This window comes from Mus caroli, unplaced genomic scaffold (genome assembly GCF_978045245.1).
Source record: "Mus caroli unplaced genomic scaffold, Mus_caroli_1 scaffold_10, whole genome shotgun sequence".
Taxonomy (NCBI): domain Eukaryota; kingdom Metazoa; phylum Chordata; class Mammalia; order Rodentia; family Muridae; genus Mus; species Mus caroli.
Genome location: NW_028227265.1, coordinates 36,143,919 through 36,161,413, shown reverse-complemented (window position 1 = coordinate 36,161,413; position 17,495 = coordinate 36,143,919). Strand labels below are relative to the sequence as shown.

The window sequence follows — 17,495 nt, the reverse complement described above, 5'->3', positions numbered from 1 at the left end:
CAGCCATTCGGTATTCCTCAGGTGAGAATTCTTTGTTTAGCTCTGAGCCCCATTTTTAATGGGGTTATTTGATTTTCTGGGGTCCAGCTTCTTGATCTCTTTATATATATATATTGGATATTAGTCCCCTATCTGATTAAGGATAGGTAAAGATCCTTTCCCAATCTGTTGGTGGCCCTTTTGTCTTATTAACAGTGTCTTTTGCCTTACAGAAGCTTTGCATTTTTATGAGGTCCCATTTGTCAATTTTCGATCTTACAGCACAAGCCATTGCTATTCTATTCAGGAATTATTCCCCTGTGCCCATATCTTTGAGGCTTTTCCCCACTTTCTCCTCTATAAGTTTAACTGTCTCTGGTTTTATGTGGAGTTCCTTGATCCCCTTAGATTTGACCTTAGTACAAGGAGATAGGAATGGATCAATTCGAATACTTCTACATGGTAACCGCCAGTTGTGCCAGCACCATTTGTTGAAAATGCTGTCTTTTTTCCACTGGATGGTTTTAGCCCCCTTGTCAAAGATCAAGTGACCATAGGTGTGTGGGTTCATTTCTGGGTCTTCAATTCTATTCCATTGGTCTACTTGTCTGTCGCTATACCAGTACCAACTGCTAGAGGATCCCGCAATACCTCTCCTGGGCATATATCCAGAAGATGTTCCAACTGGTAAGAAGGACACATGCTCCACTATGTTCAAAGCAGCCTTATTTATAATAGCCAGAAGCTGGAAAGAACCCAGATGTCCCTCAACAGAGGAATGGATACAGAAAATGTGGTACATTTACACAATGGAGTACTACGCAGCTATTAAAAAGAATGAATTTATGAAATTCCTAGGCAAATGGATGGACCTGGAGGGCATCATCCTGAGTGAGGTAACACAATCACAAAAGAACTAGCATGATATGTACTCACTGATAAGTGGATATTAGCCCAGAAACTTAGAATACCCAAGATACAAGATGCAATCTACAAAACACATGAAATTCAAGAACGAAGACCAAAATGTGGACACTTTGCCCCTTCTTAGAATTGGAAACAAAACACCCACGGAAGGAGTTACAGAGACAAAGTTTGGAGCTGAGACAAAAGGATGAACCATCTAGAGACTGCCATACCCGGGAATCCATCCCATAATCAGCTTCCAAACGCTGACACCATTGCATACACTAGCAAGAGTTTGCTGAAAGGACCCAGATATAGCTGACTCTTGTGAGGCTATGCCGGTGGGTGACAAACACATAAGTGGATGCTCACAGTCAGCTATTGGATGGATCCAGGGCCCCCAATGGAGGAGCTAGAGAAAGTATCCAAGGAGCTAAAGAGATCTGCAACCCTGTAGGTGCAACAACATTATGAACTAACCAGTACCCCGCACCTTCCAGAACTCGTGTTTCTAGCTGCATATGTATCAGAAGATGGCCTGGTCGGCCATCACTGGAAAGAGAGGCCCATTGGACATGCAAACTTTATATGCCCCAGTACAGGGGAACGCCAGGGCCCAAAAGTGGGAATGGATGGGTAGGGGAGTGGGGGGGAGGGTGTGGGGGACTTTTGGGATAGCATTGGAAATGTAATTGAGGAAAATATGTAATAAAAAAATTAAAAAAAAAAAACCTGCTTCCAATGTTCACATGAGCACAGAGAAGTTATGGTGGCAGTAAACTGCCCTTGGGTATGTGGTCACTGCGGATCATCAACATTCAAGCCAGGCCACACATCACCTCCGGCACATTAGTTCATTCTCATGTAGCCTTCTCATGTTTGATGGTGTCTCTCAACTAGAGGTAGCAGATGAGCCAAAGCTCACATTGCACATTGAACTCTTGAAACTTTTGCTAATTGGGGGTAATCATTTGCTAGGTCACACCTCCTACATGGAGGCATCTTCTGACTATAGTTTCCTTCTATTTGTTTCTTTCTCTATTTCTTTTTCAATCTAAGGTAGGTGGAGACAAAGACACTGAGTTGATCTAAAAAATTGCCATTTATTGTCCAAATTGAGAAATAATAATTCACCTCCCTTGCCTTTGCCCATCACTATGACAAAATTTTCCATTGTTTCAAAAATTTATCTTTGACCAACAAACATCTTGTGTAGAGTATCCTCATCTTGACTCTGTTTGTCTCTTGAGGCTGGCAGAGCTTCCCATTCATAGCTCAGTGTGTCCTGTCTGTGGTGGTTTCTTGGCCCTGAGCTCAGTCCACAAAGTCACTTCCTTATCTTTCAGACCCTGGGCTTGTTGGATGGTGGCTCCAATCTGCAGATAACCTTCCTTCTGGTCATACTCTGGCCAATGAGGCAGTCCCTGACCATTGGGATTCCTAGGAACAGAATAAAACTGAATGTCTTAAAGTTTCTGTGTGGTGCCACATTCATGTGACATTTACAGGGATCCCTGGTTTATCTCTGCCAAAGGTTTCTGCACAACAAGGAATGGGGGAGCACCATTGTCACAGCACTGTGACCACAGGTGGGATTTGATCACTTAAATTTTAATATCTACCCCTTCCCAGCGGTTCCATCTTGCCCGATATCTTAGTAAAGTCTTTGTACTAGACTCACCCATTCCGAGCAAAGTTGGCCCAGAATTTCATCATCATCTTGCTGAGGTTAATCTCTTCTTCTGAGGCACCCTCTGTGGGAAATAAGATAAAAATATAACATACAATGTATAATGTGTATATATTAATATATATACACCTATATATATGAAATGCATATTGGGTTGCTATTATATATATATATATATATATATATATATATATTATATATGTGTGTGTATGTATATATAATACATATTATTATATTCCTTATATATACACCTATATATGTATATATACGTGTATATATGTATATATAATATATAATAAATATATATTAGAGAAACAGACACCCTAAAACACATCTAATTGGTAGATGCCCAGAGTGTGTCACAGTAGACATTGAAGTGGGCCAAATCACATGAACTGCTGAGAATTCAGGTATTAAAGAGGTTTGCAAAAGAATTTCTTTAATATATTATAAGCTATAATATAAGTAAAACATAACTTTTAGATAAGTAAGTATGCATATAGACAGATTCATGCACATGACATCTGACTCATAGTCAGCAACAGCTTGACCTTATCCTAACTCACATTCTAATATGGAATTTTTAATGGGAAATCAAACAGTGGCATTTGTATCTTCGAGTGGGAGAACTTCGGTGACTCATTTTTCTGAGTTATATTAGTGGCCAGCATCCTGATGCAAAGTATTGCTTGTTGTCTGTGAGTATATACATTTCATCATGTATGCTGGAGTGAAAGAAAGGCTGGGCACTTGACAGTTTAGCTCATTCCTGTTACTGTGAGTTGGGGAATGAATATGAAGAGAGGAGAAATGTTCTCAGGGCCACAGGAGGCAGACTGGAATCACAAGCACACAGGGATCAAAGCACAATTACCTCTTAAAATCGGGGCACCAAAGACAGAATAGATTTCATCTCCATGGTCTCCAGTCACTGTCTTGGGTTTCAATTCTGATGAGAAGCTTGAGCGAGACTGAAATTCATACATGTAGGTTGGGGCTCCAGCATCTGGGAAGACATGGAGTCATGTACAGTTCATCTGATTAGGTATGTGCTTGGATGCTATAAAGGCTTCTACTGGTGAAGGACTCTCTGGTCATCAGCAAAGCAGAACTCTTTCAGTGAATCACCTGAATGTGCTTGAGACTGCTTAACAAGAGCAGGTAGAGGTGGTATTTGAGTCAGACATTCATGGACATAAAAGTTAAGGAAGAAAATGCACCCAAAACCAGAGCAGATAGGGAGTAATGGGAAGGCACTGGCTCACAAGAAAATCTACAGCCTACTAAGTGTCTCCCATTCAGACTCTGAACATTCCCCACGATTTGCTCACTCATTCTAGGAGTGTGAAGCAAATTCAAGTAGTTGCCTGAAAGTGTTAGTTATGATTTTTAAAATGTTTGATAATATTACATTTTAAAATTGGGTAACTATTTAATGTTATAAGTGGGCATAAGAGTAATGGGTTTCATTGCTGTATTTCCATACATATTGGGTTTGATTAATTTCTTTCCCCCACTGCCCTCCTTCACACTCATTCTATATCCTTGCTTGTCCTCTTCCTTCTGACAATACCCTTTATTCAACTTTTAGAACACATGTATAATATTATCCTCTTCCTTATTTCCCTCGCTTAACATTTCCTCTTTTCTTCTTGTTTTTATTTCTATCTAGTTTCTCCCCGCATACACACATACATAAAAATGTAAATCTAGAGCCTCTACATATAGGGGGATATGCACCATATTTGTCTTCCTATGTCAACTTTATTTCACTTAGCCTGATTTTCAGTTCCACCCATTTTCTTGAAATTATCATAAGTTTATTTTCTTCATAAACTTTCATTGTATATATACTCCATTTTGTTTACTCCATTTATCCATTTTTGAACATCTAGGCTAGTTCTACTTCTTTGTTGTCAATGGTATGGTAATAAAAATGAATATACAAGTTTCTCTGTGGCAGAACTTATTAAAATTTAAATATATGCAGAGATGGAATAATCAATCTTTCATGTCTCGGAGATACCATTGTGTATAAAGATGCCATTCGTAACAGAGAAATAAATAAACAAAAACATATGCAATTGAGAACTATAGACATGTCTTATAAAAATTCGTAGAGATTTTAAGGTGAAGTAAAAAGATATTAATGAACAACATGAAACCTGTTAGTGCAAATGTCAAAGATTGAAATAGAATCTGGGACGCACTAGAACTGTAACGGTCATGCAAACAGCAAGTGGATCCCAAGTCCTAACATTAAAAGATAAAAGTAGCACTGACAACTCTATCTAAAACAAATAATCTATGGCTAAAATAAATTGTCCTTGCAAAATGATATGAATTCTGACATAAAAGATATGAAGTACATGGTGTGAGCCCAGGAACTAGAACAAACTAAGCCTAAAGCTAAAGAAGGGAGGAAATGATGGTCAGACAGAGATTCCCTATGAGGGCTGAGACTGCAGCCAATGGCAGAAGGCTCATCTAAAATGTCTGAGGAACTGAGTTAAATAGCCAGAGAGAAGTGGTGAGGGGTGGGAAGCACAGAGAAACAGATTTCTGAGAGTATGAAGGCTTAAAAGGGGGTTTTGTTTGTTTGTTTGCTTGTTTTAGGATAAAAATAAGGCAAAGTTTAGCTAGATCCACCAAACACCCCCCCAAAAAAAAATCAATGGAAAATCAAATAGAGAAAATCATAAATGAAAGAGACCTTACACTAGATGCCATGGGAATTCAATGGATAATGTGATATTATTACAAACAATAATAGGAACACAGATTGGATCACACATAAGAAGCAGGTAAACTATTAATTCAATAAAGCCCACCAAAGCTGACCTAAGGAGAAACAGTCAGTCTGGAGGTTAATGATCAATGAACTTGAGCTAATGATTAAAGTTTTTCATTGAGAAAAAAACAATGATTTCCCCAAAGGGTAGTTACAAATATTTAAAGAAATGAGAACCAAATATCTCAAATTCTCATCAAATCTCTTCAAAAGTCAACAGAACATTTCCAGTTTCTTTTCCAGGAAGATATTATCACACACATTTAAAAATAAGGCAAGGTGCTACAAGAAAAGAAAACTACACCAAAGTCCTTAATAAACATATATGGAAAAATACTCAACAGAAAAACCAATTTAACAACATATTGGAAAAATAATATACCATGGTCAAACTTGGACTTGTGATACATACCAGTTTAACATACATGGGAACTGTGCTATATCATGTTACAGGCAGAGAGACAAAAACAGTTACCTCATTACAGGCATAAAAATATATTTGATAAAATTCAACTTTTGTAAGAAAGTGTTCATCAAATAAGAGAGAGATAGAGTATATGTTAACATAATAAAGGTAATATACAAGAGTCCCCGCGCCAACATTGTCCACAATAAGGAAAATATTTTTCTCTAAAACTTGGAACAAGACAAAGATTACCTTGCACATACCTTTGATTCAGCACAAGGCTGGAAGGCTACCTCAACCAGTGACAAAAGAAAAAGAAAGCATCCAAATTGGAAAGCAGTGTGTGCAACAATGCCCATGGACAGCACATTTCTACAGGTAGAAACCCTATAGACTCCCCAAGTACTTACAAATAATAAGTAAATAGAATACATTAAAGCAGAGAAAGGAAATCAGCAAACAAACATAATATAGTATTTCCACATATTAAAGGTAAATCGTGCCATTAGGGGCAAGTCCTTGGAAATACAGCTTTATTGACCACTGTCTGCATCTTTCTTCCTCTTTGCTTCTTGTGTGCCATGAAGTGAGCATGTGTGCTTCACTGTGCTCCCCAAAATGATGTTGAGTCTCACCCCAAGGACACAACAGTAGAATCTATCTATTCATCGCACACTGAAACCATGCCCCAAATAAGTCTCTCTCCCTTCATCATGTTTATGTTAGGTGTTTTGTGTGGGCAAAGAAGCTTGACTTCTTCTATATCCAGTACTGGTAACACCAGGAGACCTTTTGTCTCAAGGTTTTCCCTGGTCACTATAAACTATTTTGTCCATGTGTGCAGCAAATCAAAGCACGCCGATGACTAGTAAGCAGTGGTAGATAAAATCCTCCCCCACTGCTCAGATGGAATAACCCTAAGACCTATCACCTGATTACTCTCAGAGTTCTGCAGCACCAAATGCACACAGAGGGCATGTGCTTAACAGTGCATCATTGGTTGGCCTCCATCTCCTTCCTAGGTCACTCCTCATCTCCATCAGTAACCTTTCTTGGGATCAACTCATGAATTCACTGCTCACATCTACATCCCGCCATTAGAGTTCAGTGACAGGAACTGAACAGAACAGAGTCCTTCCTGAAGCAAACTCTGAGGCCTCCCCCACAAGAAGCTTTCATCTGTCTATCCTGAGAGGTGAAATATTTAGAGATCAAAGCAGGTCTTTGGCTTCCATACAACCTGTTTGACTCACCTCTGTGGCCACGAGACACCATCACAGATGGTATACCAAACATCACATCCCCAATCAACTGTAGGAGCCAGACTCTATTTTGGATGGGGTCATCTGTGCCACTTGAGTATTTCTCAATTGCAACTGGAATTCCATCCTCTGGTATGTTCTGAAACAGATGAAGAAAGTGATCACCTCTTACTGATCAGTGTGTTTGTTTGTTTGTTTCTTTCTTTGTTTCTTTGTTTTTTCCAGGCAATCGAGAAGCCTTGGTTAATTGTGAGATTCTGGGCCCTGTATAAATCCCTTCTGAGGTGATAGAATCAGAAAGTTGGAAAAAGTAGGTACAGAATTCCAGTGTCAGTCATTTTCTGAAATTGCAATAGTCTATAATTTGGGTTAATCCCTCAGCCAATTGCCAGAAAAATCACAAGATGCTTACAAAGAAATAAGCCAACTTCCTCAGGAACAGAGAGACCACCTTCTTGTCCAGTTTTACATCAGTTGGTGGAAATTCCATTATCTGTTTTAAAAAAGAGTTAAGTATTTGTGAATTAACAGGAGTAGACAACCATGGAAACCATCCTACCCACTGTGGGATGTAGGCTCTAGCTGTTCCTCAGTGGCTATGGCTCTCACATGAGTTTGATAAAATCAATAAAACAATTAGATTTCTATATAGAAATTTAGGAAATAAATAAAGACACTTGGGTACTTATTTATCAGGCTAGGGGAGCACCGCTCCTCTGGGCAGTGGAGGAACATTTAGGCAAACTAAAGTTGAAGCAGAAAGTTTAAGGATAGAGGAACAGGCTGAGTCCTCACAGACTGCTGAGTAAGGAAGTCACCCTTACAACCATTGTTGCTGGGTTCTTTGATATCTGAAGTCCTCCAGTCAGAGCTGCAAAACTCTCAGTGTGTAACTGATGCCATCCAAAACTATTCTCAGAGTCCTGGCCTCCAGCATTTTTTTCAGAAACTTAAGGTACTATAAAACTCTTCTATGTCAGCCTGATAAATCTCAATGCTTTCAAATGAAATTAAATGTTCTCTGGGGAAAATCCACTGATGAAAGACTTGCCCCTGAAACTTCTCTTACATAAGTCACTATAGAAAGTAGCAATTATATACCATCAGCCTACAAACATCCCCATTGTTGGTGTCAGAAACTTTTGAGTTCAGGTCATGTTTGTCTTTCCCCACCTGCTACTGTATTCCTGAGTCAAACCTGCCTGTGTAATCATTTTGGGGCTTTTCCTATGTCCAACTCCTACATTGCTGTTTATAGAAATCACCACTGTAGATGATTTCTATAATCTTTAAAGAAGAAAACCTCTTCTTACGTATTAGAAACAAATGTGAACTCAGTTATAGCAGTTTGCTGAACACTGGCTCAGGGACAATTAGAGCACCCATAAGACTTAGAAGCCAAACACAAGTTCATCTTTCTGTTCCCCAGTCTGATGCTCTTAACTCCTTTCTTGATTTATTTGGTTATTTCATCTACACAATTGTTATCTCTACAGTACAACCAGCCTTGGGAACTCTAAGATTCATTAAGGAAAAGGCAGAGAAAACATTCCCAGGCCTCCATTGCAAAGGAGATAGGCCCAAGAATGTTTCCATGGAAGAATCATTCATAGTAATAGGAACAGCTGTCCTAGATACCAAGCATGGCTTGAACAAAGAACTCATGAATGCACAGGCTGGATGAATATTTGGTAGAGGGGAAAGGTCATCTGTCTAACAGTTCTGTTTAGGATCACCATGGGCAGAATCCAGCCAAACTCTTGCTTGTTGATTCCCACGATGTAGGGCACTGTGTTGAAGTTCTTCTCAGCCAGAATCGCTTCTGGTGCCTTTGGCAGCACCACTCCGTCAAGCACGGTGGGCAAAAAAGGATAGTTCTGGGAAACAGAGCAGCCCAGTGTCAGAAATTGCCCACATTTGTTATGCCTGTCTAGGTGAGCAACTGGAACATAGAGCCCATGACTGTAACTAGAACAATGACGCTCATGACTGTGTTCACAGTGACAATAGAAACTAGGGGTCTTTATAAGAGTTCCAAAAGTCTAGAGTCACAAAAATCCAATTAAGGGTATCTGTCTGTAGCAAGTAATGGTGGCAAAGAAGGGTTAGGGGGATCCTGAACTCAAATTAAACATGTATGATATACTGTATATTTCAATTTTAGCACATTACCCAGAATTAGTCCTCACTATTCCTTACAATTAAGTCTGTAAGGTTGTCGTGAGTGTTGAATTAGTGAATCCTAAGTTGCTCCTTCGGGGGAAATGCCTAATGCATTTACTCTGATTCTCTCACCACAATAATGCCAATGCTCATATACTATGTGTGAACTCCTATTTAAAGGCACATAAGTTTACAAAAAGGAAACAAGTAGTGGACATAAAATATATAGGACTTGCTATTCTCTCACTCTGGGTAACATAATGCTACGTTTCTTCAGCTTCACAGTCATGCTCCACACTATGATTATCTTAAAGTTGCCATCCTTGTGTAAATTTTAAATATGTGAATCCACAAGTTTAGATGGCTCCTTACTTTTTACAAAGTTTTATCACATACTGTAGGTACCACAAGACCACTCTTCAGAATGGCCTTACACTCAGATAGGCAAAATTCTTCCATCTCCTTTGGATACTCTTTCATCAATTCTGGCTTCATACAGATCTCATCCCAAGACTATCTGAACAATGGGTAGAGGAACAACATCCTAGAGTGAGCTTAGAAAGCTGGCCACACAGTAGGGCACATTGTACATCTGGCACACCTCTGATTCTCTGGTACTCCAAATATCTAACTCAATTGAGGTGCTGTTATTTGGGTCTTAAACGTCATCAAGAGGCCCATGTGTTGTGGTCTTTTGATCTCCAGACTATGTTGTTTGTGAGAGGTGGGATCTTTAGGAAATAGAGTCAAGTATAAAAGTTCAGATTATTGGAAATGTGCACTTGAAGCTGACTGTAGATTCCCATCCTTTCCCCTTTCCTATTCCTGTCACAAAGAAGCAAGGCCAACTGACCATGGAAAGACGCCTCAAAACTGTCCACCAAAACAAATTCTGCTTCTTGATCAGTTGCTTTTCTAGAATATTTGCAATAGTAGCAGAAAGTTGAATTACAGAGGAAGCAAGGATATTTTCCCTTTAAGTTATTTCAGGCTTTTACATTTTACATGGTCTATCTTGTGTTCATCAGGGTACACTTTGTGCTGCTACAAGCTATGACAGGAGTGACAATGTGAGAAAGAAATAGTAAATTCAAGAAAGAGACCTCAGGGACCAAGGTGGTCAGCACTCCTGTGAGAACATTAACTTGGCCAACCATGAGAACCAGTCTTTGGCACTGTCCACACTGATGGTGCTGAAATCAATGGTGTGATGCCAAGTGCTTGAGTTACAGTCAGGAGCATCCTTCCTCCCTCTATACAGTTTATACAGCACCCACCAGTAATCCCACAAGCTATTCCTTTACTATCCTACTTTTCTGACATTCATAGAATTTGCCATGATCTTTGCCTGTGTTGCCTCCTCTGAGAGACTTCCAAGTTGGTCTTTGCATCTCCTCTGCCACTTTCATATAGTCTATTTCTACATGTTGGGGAAAAAAAAAACATTTTCAAACTCACCATGTCATTGATCCATGCAGAGTACTCTGAACACCTCCCCATTTATACTACACCACAACCCAAACCTCCCAGTGATCATTTCCCTTTGACTCTCTGTTCCCTCTCCAAACTCAAGCCTACTTCTCTCCCTATCACTCCTCCAAACACAGCCTTCTCTTGCAGCAGGTCCCTTTATCTCTCGCTACATCCAGGTCTCATAACAGAGTGTTTCTTTCTTCCTGAGTTTGGCTCAGATGATCTCGGCTCTTGAAGGCATCATTTGTGACCTACTCTACATGTGACCAGTGGCCAGTTCTGCCCTATTTTCCAATTTATCTTTTATCTGAACCATGACCAAGACCCAAAATATAGTTCAATATTTTTTTCCTATTTTAACCTCATCCTCCAGGATGGAATTCTCTAAGATATACAGACACCTTGTTTATTTTGTTGCTATATCCCAGCTCAAAATTATATCCTGCCACAAAATGAAATGGACAGAAGCGTAAGATACTGCATAACTAATTTCCCCAGATCCTGGTCACTGTTGGGAAAAGTAGTGCAATAGGTGGCCCTGTTGAAGTTTCCATGGTATAAGATACTGTGTGATATCCTCAGGATTGACACCACAGGCTCCTCCCTACAAACCTCCTGAGTCTCTTTTCCCTCTGAGAGGGTTTTGGTACTCAAAATTGGCTCCCGAGACCTTTAGCATTAATCTCAGTCTTCTGATAGTGAAAAGTTCTAGTGTTGTCTTTTTTCACGGGGTCTTTTTTTTTTTTTTTTGAGCAAGAAATTCAAATGAGAAATAGATAGAGAATTCCTGAGTTGTGCACTGAGCAGGCAGTCAGGAGAGCAGAGCCAGCCACACCTCTATTCTCCTTGGCTGTGTTAAATATCAGGTGACTTTTCTGCTCTGCACCTCAACAGCACACACAAGACATTAGTATGGGAATTCTACCAACTGTAGACAATTGAAGATTATCACTCCAAGGTTGAAAATCTTAAAACATCCTTACCTTTTCGGTATTTTCTCGGGCATCAAGCTTTAAAAAGTTCTGTAGAAACAAAGGCAGATTATGGTGGTCAACCTTCCTGTTATAAAATCAGACCATTTGGGCTGTGCTCCTAGTTCCTCTGTGGCTGACATAAGAGAACCCTACATTCTGTGCTTTCTGTATGATACAAGATGAAGCAAGATGAGGGAGGGGCGGCAGCAGGAAGTCAATAGGTCCTGGGTCCCAGAAGCTCTGTGTAGAATGTCTGCTTGTCTATACCTGAATCTTCCCTCAACCATTCCACTAAGAGATCCTCCTTGGCAACAACTCCCCAGTTTTCCTGTAGGAAAAAAATGTAGCGAAGATGCAGCAGCATCAAGCGGAGGTTTAGCTGGGTGTGGTGCAAACTAGCAGAGCAGGATGAGCCTTCTATTCCTTTCCCAATCCTCTACTTTCACTTCATAAACTCAGGCACCTGGGTGTGAGCTGGGTCACTGTATCCCTGAATGCAGCTGACATTTCAAAACGAGTACATAAAAGTTCCAGTCTGACAAAGTTTAAACCAAAGCCATTGCTCAAGTGTTGATGCTAGACAGTTTCTAAGCACGTGTTTGTGTGTAGGGTGCTGTTAATGTTCATCTTCCCAGGAGACATGCATGCTTCAGTGGGAAGCCAAAAACAGAATGGAAAACTTAGCAATAGAGTCTCAATAACATCTCCAGAGCAGACAAAGACAGCCATATACTAAGACATTAGTTACTTTTGAGGATTCTGTTTCAACTTATCCCTTTTCCTGCTCAGTGCTGGGGGGGGAGGTATACTCTCACATACTCTCACAAGAGAAAATTGTGTCTCTTAGAAGCTCAATATCAGTCATTCCACAAGACATACGTGCATGCATACACACACACTCACACACACACAATTAAAGAAAGAGAGACCATGAATTTGAGAGAAAACAATGGGAGAGACTCCAGGGAGGGAAGGAAAGGGAGCTTGTATCATATTATACAATAATATAATTGTATTTTAATTTCAAGAAAATAAATAAATAAATAAATAAATAAATAAATAAATAAGAAAGCACAAAATTCCCAATTGGCACCAATGCTTGTAATAAGTAAAAATAAAAGTAAATGTACCTAAATAAATAAATAAATAAATTTGGCCTTTGGCACTTTAGAGTCAGATGACAGATAAAGCTTATGTGTAAGCCAGTAAAGGAAGTGCCCTAGAATGCACACCCACCATTTTCTGCGTGATCTCTAAGAGCTCCTCCTCTGTCTTCTGACGCAAGCAGTGAACAATGACAGCAGATGTGGTAGTCTTACAGCCAGCAATAACAGCAATTTTCTGCAAGAGATAACAGGCACCCACTGATGTCAAGAACAATGTCAGTGCCTTCCACTGATGTAGGCAGGGGTTATATTCTCAGCACCATTTCTGAAGACAGGAAAGACTTCCTGAAACATTCTAAATGAGCAAATGTGGCTTCTAGGGGCCATGAACTGTTGCTATGTTACTAATTTTAATTGTGATATCACATATCAATGTGCCAGTATCTGATTCTGTTCCCTTATAACATTAAAAATAAGCAAAATATGAAAATGCATTATCTCAAGAGAAGCCACATACATACAAGTGAAGATCAAGAATCCATGATCTCACAGATCTAGCACAGATTCACCCTCTCACTTCCTGGCCATTTGACTTCAGTTTCCAGTGCCCACTGTAAGTGAACTAATACATGTGGCATGCTTCCAAGCATATCCTATTTCTACACACAACCTTGCAAAACTGCAAGGCTTCTTAATGCAATCCACAGGAGGATAAGTCAGATTCCTTCAGAGTGCAGCTGGCACAAAATCTGGAAAGCCCCTCCCATTTTGCGAGTCTTATTTCAGGAATTTCTTCAGTTGAATCTCATAAGCAGAAAGATCCCTCCCCTGACCAAGCCCCCCGAAGTCAGAGGAAAGGACACAGGAGTCATTTGGGGTGGGACTTACTTCAGTCACTGAACTTGCATCCTCCATAAACAAACCAGAAGTGAAGACCACACCACTCTGGGAAATGGCTCTATGGAAGAGGTTCTTGGCCAGAGGAGACAATACCTAGCAGGAGAGAGGAGTGGAGGAAAGAATTTTTACACACAAGTGGGTCAGCTTGCCCCTTTTGTAATAATTACATTATTATAATAATCACAGAGATTGTAATTAAATGGTTTCCCCTTCCCTTTCTTCCTTCCAACCTATCCTATGTACCCTTCTGTTCTCTCTCTCTGTCTCTCTCTCTGTCTCTCTCTCTCTGTCTCTCTCTCTCTCTCTCTCTCTCTCTCTCTGTGTGTGTGTGTGTGTGTGTGTATATGTGTGTGTGTGAGAGAGAGAGACAGAGAGAGAGAGGGAGAGAGAGAAAGAGAAGACAGAGAGACAGAGAGAGACAGAGACAGAGACAGAGAAGAGAGAGAGAGATGTCTGCCTATCTGACACTACCAAATTCATGGCTTCTATGTCTTTACCTGTTGCAATTTAAAGCTGCTTCTACCTTCTCCTCTGCCTACACACTCACAAAGTGCTCTGTGGAAATGAGAAGTCCTCATACCTCCTGGCCTGCTTCTGAGCCTTTCCTTGGATTTGAGATTCCCCCCACAAAGCCTCAATGTAGTAGAACCAGAGCATACATAAGAAACAAATCAGAACATATCTGGCCAGTGCCATCATGATAATCAAAACTTCCTAAAAGACAGTTTTGGCAACATCTAGCCCCAAACTCTGCAGTAGAATTTCTATTACATACAACTTATCCTAAGAAAAGGGGCCATGATTAAAAGGGCTGAGGACAACTAACAGTAAAAAGAAAGAGAGAGGGGCAGGCAGGAAATAAGAGGGAGGAGAAGGTGAAGTGACCAGAGGGACAAAAAGATATTTGTTTAACATTGGATGTTTTATAATGGAAACAATATCCTTATATTAGGTTATTAGTTAAACAAGCAATTTCTCATTTTATGTGGAATAGTATGCAATTATAAATCACAGTGTTAGATAAGTGAGTAATGTTTTGGGGAGATATTTATATCACCCTACATTATTCAGGAAAGTTTTAGTGTAGGAAAGGAAGGAGTCAGAGAATCAAGGCATGATAAGAATAGAGACAGTTGGTGAGAGAGGATTGATGAATTATAAATAGATGCATAGATCAATGGAGAGATGACAGATGTACAGATAGGTACCATATATAGATGGCATAGATACTTAGATTCATTGGTTCTTAGGGGATGAATATTGACAAGTTATGATGACACCTCAGAGTTCCCTGATGGCTTTCAGCACTTGAGCCCATGGCATGTAGATCTGTCTTGGAGCTTAGAAGCTACTTCTTCCTCTTTGTGGTTTCTACTCAACTCTATTTCCAAAAGAAGTTCTGAGTCTTAATGCTAAATTATTAACAAAAGGGGGTGAGGGAGGATCAACCAATTGAGAAGACTGGGATCATCAGTGCCCCAGGCTATAACTGGAAATGCTTATGGCTCTAGAACACAAAGTTGGACACTGAAATTTCTAGAAATCAAAGCGTTAGTTTGGTCCTTAGCCCCTCACTATCTAGTGCATAAAGAGTAGATTCCTGAACTCCTGCTTTGAAAGTAAAGATGCCTGTGACCCTTGGAGATGGCTCATCTCCAAGAGATTCCGTGGGTAAATTCACTGAATGTAAGTATGGATTGTCAGAAACACTTACAAGAACAGAGACACTTTCACCTCCTGCTGACTGTCCAAAGATGGTCACAGAACCAGGGTCCCCTCCAAAATTGGCAATGTTGTCCTGGATCCAACGCAGTGCAGCTAGCTGGTCCAAGTGACCCCAGTTCCCCCGGCTGGGTTCATCCCCAGTGCTGTAAGAAAATAAAGGGGACATAAACAGAATAGTAAGGCTTCCAGTACTTTGGACTGACTGAGGTTCCTCATGAACCTTCCAGAGTTTTGCTCTGCTCTGATTCCTGACAGAGAGGACTTCATCTACCTCTCATCCCTACAATGATCTTTGTGGGACCCTCAATATTTCTTTTAGCAGCTATGTACTGAGTATCCCTCTTCCATCTGACTGTACTTCTAGGAAACAAAGAGACAAACTCTGACTACATTCACTGTACACTGCAGACCACAAACCAACAGATTCAAAGGGTAGATCACGCCACTAGAGAAAGAAAGTCACAAAGAAAGGGGCAAAGGCAAAATCATGAGGCAGGATTGAGTTCTCATGACCAGGAAAGGCCTCACTGAGACAGTGGCATTTAGAATAGCCTTAAATACAATGAGTCCAGGTCTTATTAGCATCTAGAGAATGAACTTTGGGTTGGGGAAGCATCATGTGCAAAGACCCCCAAGGCTATGTGAACAAAGGTGGGGGGGGGTGGCTGTGAAACGTAGGTAGAACAGAGACCACGAGCCCTGGAAAGGATTTCTATATTGTAAATAATAGGGAACATTGTGCAGAGGCCATTCAGTCATTGTCTCCCAGAGCATTCAGGCCACTCTGTGGAGCACCCTCATAGTAAATTTACAGGTTTATAAAATGTAATTAGTTGTAATAATAGGCCAGAGACTTAGGGTTCTGATTAGTAGAACAGAATGCAGGTTGCATGGGGAGTAGGGGAAAAAGAGGAGTTCAGTAGCAAGGTCTTTGTCCATGGCATCCAGGAAGTTGGAGCTGCCAACAGCTATGCAAAGGACCTTATGGGAAGCACCTAAAGTCTTTGTTGTGTGGAATAATTTTGACAAAGGCTTTGTAAAGTGGTATGTTCCTGCACACAGCCAGAGGTGTAAGGTGTTAGTTAAAGAGGAGTGCCTGGAGTTCAAAGGAGAGGTGAAGAACACAAACAGGAAAGTCTGTTAAGTACTTCTGGGATCACTCATGGAATTAGAAGAGGGGCCTGAAGACAAAGAGTGGAAGGGCTGAGAAGCAGCAACTGGGGAGGAGGGAAGTGGCTAAAAGCCAGGAATGGGAGCATCTCAAAGAGGCTGGAATAATTGTCTGTGACTGGTGCAAGTGAGCCACATGAGCTTGGGATGAGGATGGATAGAAACTATGATTGGCCTTAAGAACAGCTGGGTGGTATGGTTAATTAAAAACCTGCCTGCAGCACACTGGTACAATGCCTGTCATAGAGGAATGCGGTGATCTGAGCAGCACAGGTGAAAATGGGATGGGTATACAGTAGAGGACTTCCAGGTCTGTGCTCATTCATAGATGATGCACCAGAGGTCAGGTGATGTGGGGGGTGGGGGTATCCACATGGAGATGGGGTGGGATGGGGAGGAGGTGTGGGATGGGGAGCAGTTGGAGGGTGAATGGGGAGGGGCAGGGAATGGAATATGGAGCGTAAAAAAACGAATTACAAATAAAATTAAATTTAAAAAAAGAAAAGAAAAGAAAATGGGGTATGTATGTAAAGAGCAACAACCTGAAGAGTGGGGCTCACAAGGTAAGCATCATTTCAGTGGGTGGGGTAGGCTCCCTGAAAGGAAGCTTAGAAAGAAGTGGGCAGGTGTAGCTGGAGATGAGGAGAGATGAGGTGCAAGAAAGAAGGAACTGGGAACCTTGTGAGGAAACTTAGCAAAAATCCTCATGAAGAATGACAGCACTAATGCCCTTTTGATGGTTTGGATATGATTGATGTGATATGGGTTCATGTGTTGGTGCCTTGGTCCCTAATGTGACAGCATTATTCAGTGATAGAATCTGTGGAAGGTGAGTAGAATCTGTGGAAGGTTGTAATTAGGTCACTAGGCACACTGGAATCTTTTAGTGATCTGCGTACTCAGAGAGAGCGAGATGGTGACTGTACTTATAGTTTGTTTTGTCAGCTTGA

At 40.6% G+C, this 17,495-nt stretch overlaps 1 protein-coding gene across 1 annotated transcript in view; it reads right to left on the bottom strand.

The window, feature by feature from the left end:
- Positions 1–2,022: 2,022 nt before the first annotated feature.
- The window catches only part of LOC110300016 (carboxylesterase 1E-like), a 32,598-nt gene continuing 17,125 nt past the window's right edge, over positions 2,023–17,495 (bottom strand). Inside the window, exons 5-14 of the mRNA XM_021170047.3 lie at positions 15,365–15,518; positions 13,639–13,743; positions 12,881–12,985; positions 11,654–11,692; positions 8,771–8,911; positions 7,447–7,527; positions 7,026–7,173; positions 3,450–3,581; positions 2,567–2,639; positions 2,023–2,325 (exon numbers count right to left, since the gene is read on the bottom strand). Coding sequence (XP_021025706.2) covers positions 2,154–2,325; positions 2,567–2,639; positions 3,450–3,581; positions 7,026–7,173; positions 7,447–7,527; positions 8,771–8,911; positions 11,654–11,692; positions 12,881–12,985; positions 13,639–13,743; positions 15,365–15,518 — 1,150 coding nt within the window. The 3' untranslated portion in view covers positions 2,023–2,153. The remainder of the gene's footprint in view (positions 2,326–2,566; positions 2,640–3,449; positions 3,582–7,025; positions 7,174–7,446; positions 7,528–8,770; positions 8,912–11,653; positions 11,693–12,880; positions 12,986–13,638; positions 13,744–15,364; positions 15,519–17,495) is intronic.